The sequence below is a fragment of the Dendroctonus ponderosae genome, unplaced genomic scaffold (assembly GCF_020466585.1).
Source record: "Dendroctonus ponderosae isolate FM_Combo_2020 unplaced genomic scaffold, Dpon_F_20191213v2 Dpon_F_20191213_9, whole genome shotgun sequence".
NCBI lineage: Eukaryota > Metazoa > Arthropoda > Insecta > Coleoptera > Curculionidae > Dendroctonus > Dendroctonus ponderosae.
Window position 1 is genome coordinate 9,197,338 of NW_026019116.1, and position 8,666 is coordinate 9,206,003.

The following is an 8,666-nucleotide window of genomic DNA, read 5'->3' on the forward strand; positions in this document are numbered from 1 at the left end:
GGCCTAGCAGGTAGTGATGGATACAATTTCATATTGCGTGGTTGCCAGCTTGAGCCTTCGTTCCCGATTTACTTTTGTTGAATCAGATATTACTGATATAGTACGGTGTGAGCGAAGTTTAAAAAACTATCTTTGTTTCATTGTTGATCAATTAAAATTAATTTTATTGGTCATTACTATTACTGGATGTAAGTGTAGAAAGTTTAAAAAAAATGAAAATGCGGGTTTTACGAGTACTGTTTCAAGCTAAATCCGTTTTTTGTTCTTTGAAAACAAGACAGAAGCACAAATATTGCAAAATCTCAGAACTACACTCGGAAATTTTGAAAGATCACAGGAAATCAACAGGTAATAATCATCTCACAATAATGCAGCGGCAGCATCGCAATATGCCGCTGAACAGTGACAACATCGCACGGACGGTTGGATTTGGGCACTTTTTTTTAAGTAGTATTAAAAATAGTAATTTGACGTCGCGCAGCGCCACCATCGGTAGTTGAACCCGCGAATAGTTTCGGATTTTCTCTTGAGTTTTGCAATAGATTTGAGCACTTGCTGGGTATTTTTTTACTTTTCATCCCTGGTCAAATGGTCAATTTTCGTTTAATCACGATTAATGTCCCAGAACTTACCTTTTTCGTGATATTCTGTGATGAATTTGAAGGCAGAAACCGGCAGTTTAGAGCGAAAAACTGCGAAAATTAACCCGTTTTGTCAAACTAGGACCACAAAAGTACTTCCCATCCCAAATAATGCTGGTTTCAAAAGTTAATGGGCCTCAAAACCCAATCAACAGATTAATTCAATGTAATTACATAGTGTTTAAAGGGCGTCGCTTAAACTCATTCACGCCCATCGCACTCTTAACCTACTGGATCCATGCATCTCGACAGAGATAGATACACTTTGGACGTTTATTGACCGCACACCATACAATTCAATTAATTGATTTTCTGTGGATTGCGGGCAAAAAAAGATGAAACTCAACTAATGGTTACCTCAAGTGTATTTTTCATGACATACAAAAAATAATGGTTGTCGCCTACCGGTAATAGTTATCATTCTTCACACGTAAAAAAAGCATGAGAAAATACTACAATTGTTTATGCCTAGAAACTAGAAGTCCTCAAACATTACATTGTTATAGTTGCGAGAGAAAAAACAATTTGTAATTGTCATTATTAGTTTCACTATCCGATCGAGCTACATAGGTAAACTAACCTGTACGCTCGACTTAAATAATTATTTAAGGGGGTTAACTTAATAAAAAATATACCTAAAATTCAACGATTCATAATGTCCAATTATTTTACATCGTGAGACTTGGTTGTGTTGCTGGGACATGTCTCTGAGATCACATATAGATGAATTCGAACCTAAAACACCATTTGATGACTGAAACGCAATGTTTTCGATAGTGTTCACACGAATTACCTGCACAGCGCCTGTGGTAGGGAGGAAATGATCGGTCCATATCCTTGAGAGTTGTCGTAGAGCTCAAACAGAGGGGCGGCCACTATCTTGTAGTTCTTCGGTACCCCAAAAAGCGCTAAAAACAACCGAGAATTAACAAAGGAAAGAGCCCAGCTTAGTCACAAACTCTCGAAGTAACTACAAGCTAAACATTTGCCGCGTATATTCATAATACAAGTCGCTTAAGATTACTAGTAGGTAGACAGTACACAAGTTGAAAATCGAAATAAGAGAGTGAATGTTCGGAGCGCGAATTTCGAGCAACTTCCAACAAAAAAGCCCCACTTTAACCGAGCTTTGCTGGCTGGGGGCGGCTTTTTTGCTGCAAATAATCCGCTCAAAATCCCTGTAATGGAACAATATTTACAATATACAGAGAAAAGTCTACACTAGAACAGACGATTTATTTCCAAGGAACATGTTGTTACACTATAATACAACCTTGAACGATTCAAATTTGGCAGAGTGCTTCTAGGCCATTAAATACCGCGCCAATCTGAGTAGCAAACATCTAGAAACACCCTGTATTTTCCACTCAGTTAGTGAAAAAATCTGATTTATAATACACAAGAGTGAAATCCTATCTAAGATTAACATGTTCATTTTAAATCTACGCACAAAAGTGTTTTAGAACGATTTTTCCCCATTGAATTGAATGCGCTTGGTTGCGGCATTAATACAGTTGACCAATCGCAACCGAGCCCATTCAGAAAAAAAACCCAAAAACTAATTAAATAAATAATGATTAATACAGTCTTCGTTCGTCGATTCACAAATAAACAAATCATATACAAAGTTACTACAGAATGTCAAAAATACAATACCCGTGTCTTGGAGTTGGACCAAAAAAAGCCGTTTGTGTTCCTTCGGTTTGGTGATATGCGAAGGTATATAAGGATATTGAGGCGGTTCGAAATTCGGCCTCCACCAATTTCCAATAATATCCTCGACGTGCCATTCTTGTTTAACGCCATCTAGTCGACCGAGGGTCTGTAACATGCCATAGAAAATGTGCGGAACCGTCAATTTTTACTGTTTACATGCTGCTTCTATTAGGGCTAAACTAAACACTGGTTTTACATTGTCGCTTTTGATCAAAAATCCCCGCTCTTACACAAGGGACACTGATTCGCCAATTTCCGATTACACCCGGTAACACACATGACAAATGCCTATCTAGCCGGCCCGGTGCTTGAAAGAGAGCGCAACAAGACGCGCGCTTTAAAAACCGTCCCATCCTTGTCCCACCGGCCCGAGATACGAGGGAAGTTTACTAATAACAGTAAGAAAAACGCGTGAGTTAGGCCAGATTGGACAAAAATAATCGGCTTTTGTTCGAGTGTTGACTAGTCGGGTTTTGGTATTTTCACTGTTTTTAAGACAAACGAAAAAAATACTAAAAATTTAAAAATTGACCTTGTGAATCACATTTTTGTGCCTAAAAAGCGAAATTTGCTTCAAAAATCCTTTCTTTAATAATAATGCGCATGGAAACAGTCAATTGTACAAAAGAGTTCAGTAATTCTAGAAAAATGGTCTTGTCAATAGCAATAGTTCAGGAACGCATTTATTAGGGCACAGTACCAGATTCAAAAGGGTGAATTTGAGCTAAACAAAACTGGAATCTAACAGTCAATTTGAACAAACTTTTCTGATACCAGAAATCACAAAAATTATCTTTGTAAAATGTCAATGGGTTTGCAAGCATTTGCGACTTACAAAAGAACAAATTGCCCATTTCCATCGCCTCTACAATACAGGGAGTCTATTAAAAAAATGGTTAAAACCCCAGCAAATACAGCCCAAGTTTAATTTCTTATCGTCTAAATTATTGTACAAGACAGACAAGATCAGTCCAAAGCTTTAAAACGCGCTAATACAATAATTTTATTATTACAGTGTCCGAATGGCTGATCAGGGCTCTTAACATACAGCGCTTTAGTGTACTTTTACAGTATCAGCCGGACAAAAAATATACTATAATTGTTAGCATGATGTACGGAGGAAGTTTACAAATTTGGCCAAACAGTTTATGAACAGCAAATTTGGCCCAATGAGACCAAGCACCATGTATTCTTATTTCAATCAGTTCAAATGCCCTTAATCTCTAACAGAAAAATAAAATAGTTTAATCAAAAAAACTATAAAATCTAGTAAGGTAAGTTGTTACATCGAATTAATAGTTTTCCAGACAGTTTCCACCCAAAATCCCTTATTTTAAAACACAACTTGCCGGCATAACTGCTTAATAATAATATAGTAAGTAACATTGGACCGACAGGGCCAGTCTAAGCTGCAAAAAGGTGAGCATGTTTATGCTCGGCCGATTTTCAAATTTTGTATTTTTTTAACTTAAACTACACTTGATATTAAGCAGTTTCACAGAAAAAAATACTGGACTTCTATAAGTTCAATAGATATTTAACTGAAAAAATACCGTACAAAATAGCAAACAATTCACACAAATAACTAATCGGAGGCCTCAAAGTAGCTTTCCAAAGTTTGCCAAAAACATAATTGCAGTAGAGTTTGTTTCTCCAACTGCTTAATTGTAAGAGCAATTAGTTAAAGTAAAAAAATTGAGAACCTCGGCCGCACATAAACGATCTGAACACCGGCATATAAATACAAAGTTCGCATGTTTGAATTTAGCAAACACCAAGCACTTAGCTTTCCGGTTTTTTGGTTTCAAAAGTGATTAGGAAATGACAAAAAACCTCTCGGGTGACGTCATACAATACTGTGTAGCTTGACGCTTTAGAGCTGTCAGTTTATACAAAAAATAACTCCGGTTTACTGTACTAACAGTAACCTTATAACAACATCTACGGGTAGAACAATATGCAGGGCTCCCCTGGCACTTGGGGCAGGGGATAATCCACCTGAAAATTATACACTAAGTACTCACCTCAGTCAGTAGGCGCTTGAGGCCCTCAACCTCGTCCTCGCCTGGGTTCAATTCGCCTCCCGGCAGTTTGAAGAACGTGGTGCCGAGCTGTAGCAGCAAAACATGAGGTAAACCATGTTCATGCACCAATAAAACACCCTCCACACTGCGTCTCATCCCGATCTTCTCAAACTCGTCGCGCATTCGCTGGAAACGGGCCGGCACTGAGGGGTCCCGCTCGAAAAGGGGCTCTTTGGTGCCGAAGATGTAGTTGGTCAGCGGGTATCTACAACACCAGGCCTCGAATCAGCCCACCTTTCCTAACCCCACTGTGGCCCCTTTACTTACAGCTTGATTATTCGATTGATGGCACCTGTTGTGGTAGGAAACTGTGGTTCAGCCACTGTTGTGGTCGGAGTCGAGTTCTGGGAGTTGCGTCTCGGCCACCCGGTACCGCCAGGGCCGGCCATGTTATTCTGTTGTTGCAAATGCTGGGCCTTCACTTGTGAGGAATTCATGGCCATTATTGGGGCACCTGCACTCTGTACGTTTGGCTTAAGCGAATGTAAACAGGAATAATCGACAAAAGCGCGAAGAATCCGCCAAAAACGAACGCAAGGCGACGCGAAAATTTCACGAAATGTAGAACCGACAGAACGCCAACATTCATCGATTACAGTGTTGCCAGGTGACTTCGTACCTAGCACTGATAGCACGTTCCTCCAAATCAGGTTAGCCAACATGCTCCCGAAAAGGCACCCTGAGGGTGCCCTGGACTGATGCCGAAGACTTTATTAATAGTCAGAAGCACAGACTACATACTATTTACAGTCAGAAACAATCTTAGCCTTTGACTTGAAATTCAATGACGGGCTATTTAATAAAATGAGAATGTCTGCAGGATGTTGCTGCTACTGCTTTGAAGTGTCAGCGGCGCCAGAATGTTGACGGTGCTGACAGCATTTAAGCGTCTCTTGACGTATTCAAATAGTTAAAAACCGCAGCCCTAAACGGCCCCATTACTTAGAAGAGGGGCGCAAACTGGAATAGTTGTCGTGTTGAGTAAGTGATTTTTTTCTTTTTTTCGTATCATAGATGCGGCGCGTGCTTGTATTAAAGAAAACTTTATTTCTTAAGCAAAAACAGCCATTTCCTAATTAAGTACTCTATGCTACTAGGACAAATGAACGAACAAACATACGGCTAAATAAGATCACATTAAATCCGGGCCCCGATTAGCAGCGATCGCCCGGCTCGGTGCCAAAGTACCGGTCGCCAAAGTTGCCTATTCCAGGCAACACGTAGAATTTGTCGTTGATTTCCGGGTCGATTGCAGTTGTGACGATCTGGATTTTGGGAAAAGCGTACGCAATGGACCGCACTCCTGACTCGGCCATTAAAAGCGAAACCTGTTCAAAAACGCACAGTATTACCCACGAGCGCATAGAAGCCGCTATTCGCTTACCAGTAGAATGTTGCTTTCGGCCACGTCGTGATCCAAAAGCACGCGAATCGCCATCATCGCAGCCGCCCCCGTGGCCACTGTGGCATCCATGAGGATCACTTTGTAGTCTTTGATGTCTTTGGGCAGTCTCAGATAATACAGCTGAAAATTGCCTGGTTGCAATCATTAACGAAAGGCGAATTCTAAGTGCAGTATACTTCAGGCTCGCCAGTTTGCAGGTTGGTCTGGATCAGGATCTTTCCAATGCGGATGTCTTTGCAGACATCGCAAACCGCCTGTTCCATAGTCTCGCCCGCCCTCAATATCGACACTCCGCAGATGTTCTTCGTCGACATTTGCTTGCCTGCAAATCAGCCGGATTAGGCGAAATCTGGATGGGAATCTGGGGAAACTCTACCGTGGTACAGAACAGTCTGTGGAGTTTCAATCACTTTGTCGTTGAAAGTCATCAGGCTCAAGGTGTACTCGATGACCAGACGGATCAGCCGGTTGCTGTAGAAGATGAACTCATCCCTGGGCGTGTCCTTGTTTCGGATGAACGTGTGCAGGCCCCTGATTTGGGGCGTAGTGGGCAGGAGTTTTACTGTGGGGGGTCGCGGTCCGCTGTTCATCGCATGGGCTTGCGCCAGCTCCTCCCGCAGCTTAAAGCCTCTCTAAAACCCCCAAGTTTACTAATGAGCTTCGGAATTTCGACCACCCTACCAGCTGCAGTTGGGTGTGGATGTGCTGCACTATCAGCTGAATGGCCACTTCATTCTCGCCACCTCTCGGCACAATGATATCGGCGTGGGTCTTTAGGGGCGCAATGTAGTGGTTGAACGAGGGCTGAAAATCATCATCAACTGCAGAACTTCAAGTTGGCGGCTTTTGGATCGCGTTACCTGCACCATGCTGGTGTATTGCTTCAAAACGCCCTCCAAGTCGCGACCGCGCTGCGTAATGTCCCGTTTCAGTCGCCTGGCCAATCGCACGTCCGCGTCCGTGTCCACGAAAATCTTCAGATTCAACATGTCGCGCACCTTGGCGTTGTGGAACGTCAAAATGCCCTCGAAAATGATCACATTGGCCCCATACATGGTTTTCTGGACATTAGTTGGCTACTCAAAAGTTGCGCGATGAAGAAACGATTAAGCTCACCGTGCGGTTCTCTCTTGAGTGCGTCAGGAAGTTATAGATGGGAACCTCGACCTTGCGTCCCTCCTTCAGTCGTTGCAAAGTGGTGGCCAGCAGGTCCCAGTCGAAGGCATCGGGGTGATCGAAATTGTACTCGTTAATTTCGGCGATCTCGTGCTGCTTCTCGGTCAGCACCTTGTAAAAGGAGTCCATGCTCAAGAGCGTCACCCAAGGCACCCCCAAGTACTCGATAATCTTCTCCGCCACCGTTGTCTTACCCGACGCGCTTCCGCCGCATATTCCTAATTTTTTTTATCTGGACAACGTTCGATAAATTTTCCCCCCAGTAGACTTACCGATAACAAAAGGCTCCACCTTCTGCCCTTCGCTGTTGTACCACGGAGGCCTACCCGCAGTGTAGATGGTTCGTTGCGGTGTTCTGCAAGGGGCCATTTTTTATATAAAGAAGCCTTTACGATTTAATTTACAGGCTCAAATACTCCCCAAATACCTGATCATTACGTCGGTTTTCGTCAGGGTGGTGGTGGCCTGATTCAGTGAGGTTGTTCGGGGCCGTCTTCCTCTAGGCGACCTTCGTGAGCCTTAAGGGAACGCTTTAGATAGTGCTTTAATGAGGTAATTGGGCTTTTGAGTACCTGTGGAACGCGGGCGCGGACAATACGGGACAGTGATGGGAGAGGCTGGAGTGTTGTAGAAGTCGCCGCTGGTCTCCTCCAAGTCCTCCAAGTCGCGACACACTTCCGAATAGTCCTTATAGTCCAACAGATCGCTGAAATTGTAAATAATTGCTCAGTTTAGATGGTTTGGATTGCGGCACAAGTGCCGGTAATTCGCAGAATGCATTAGATGTGCGCCTTGGCTATTTTTAGCCCTCTTGAGGCGTGTGCTTGCTAGAATTGATTGAAAATCGGGCCCCAAACAGGTGAATTCTTACTTGTCTGAACTGGCTGCTGAGTGCAGCTCTTCGGGCTCAAGTTTAGCGGCCATTTCCTCCTTGGTCGATCGAACGTTTTGGTTTCACACTCTATTCGCACGTCTTCAAGCAACAATGTAGTATGTAGTTTGTGGGCAAGGTTAACACCTGAACGTGCAAAGTGTTACCGCTGTCACATCAGCTGACTGGCCCACAAAATATCCCCCCTATATGGGGGAATGTTCTGTGGACTGGCCTTAGATAATTACATGAGGCTTGTTCAGATGGCGCTTACCACGAGCCGTTAAAATCCGAGCATTTCACCATATGCCCAAGGGCAAGAATTCTGTCAGCCGTAAACGTCGACAAGAGTTTGGTAATCTGTGGCGCGCGTCTATTTATGATCTGTGGAAGTATTAGCAAAGCTTGTCATGGCCAATCAAAGTGCGGCCTATAGGGAAGGGGGGGGTCATGGGGGTCATGACCCCCCCCCCATTCAATCTCTATCCAACGATGCCAAAACGAATTCTGTGGCTCTAAGCTTGTCTTTATCTATGGCTCTAAGTGGATTTTGCAACTCAAAAAAAACCACGCAAAACTAAAACTTCTTGAATTCAAGCCTTTTTTGAGAAAACTGCCAACATTTCCCCATCTATAGTTCACTTTCAAAAAAGGCCATTTATTTCTGTCTAGAATGATGTACAAATGAGCGTTCTTGCTCATTTAGCCTCCGAGAAATGAGCAAAAATGGGACGGAAAACATGGAATTTTGGCATAATCTTGCACCTAAGTGT

At 43.0% G+C, this 8,666-nt stretch overlaps 2 protein-coding genes across 3 annotated transcripts; both read right to left on the reverse strand.

Annotated features, from left to right (window-relative positions):
* Positions 1–988: 988 nt before the first annotated feature.
* Positions 989–5,075, reverse strand: LOC109542257 (cleavage and polyadenylation specificity factor subunit 5). 2 transcript variants are annotated; one of them, XM_019911404.2, is made up of 5 exons: positions 4,709–5,075; positions 4,382–4,646; positions 2,298–2,463; positions 1,435–1,549; positions 989–1,376 (listed from the first exon to the last, which is right to left on the reverse strand). In XM_019911404.2, the coding sequence occupies exons 1-5, from the start codon at positions 4,882–4,884 to the stop codon at positions 1,355–1,357; spliced, it is 744 nt and encodes a 247-aa protein (XP_019766963.1). In that variant the 5' UTR covers positions 4,885–5,075; the 3' UTR covers positions 989–1,354. The 2 variants fall into 2 exon arrangements, with proteins under 2 accessions (XP_019766963.1, XP_019766964.1); XM_019911405.2 differs by having other exon boundaries at positions 989–1,395.
* Positions 5,076–5,468: 393 nt separating this feature from the next.
* LOC109542259 (uridine-cytidine kinase-like 1) lies at positions 5,469–8,096 on the reverse strand. The gene is made up of 11 exons (XM_019911406.2): positions 7,894–8,096; positions 7,595–7,728; positions 7,450–7,540; positions 7,295–7,377; positions 6,963–7,240; positions 6,707–6,907; positions 6,528–6,650; positions 6,223–6,478; positions 6,023–6,168; positions 5,826–5,966; positions 5,469–5,769 (listed from the first exon to the last, which is right to left on the reverse strand). The coding sequence occupies exons 1-11, from the start codon at positions 7,944–7,946 to the stop codon at positions 5,596–5,598; spliced, it is 1,680 nt and encodes a 559-aa protein (XP_019766965.1). The 5' UTR covers positions 7,947–8,096; the 3' UTR covers positions 5,469–5,595.
* Between the last annotated feature and the right edge of the window lie 570 nt (positions 8,097–8,666).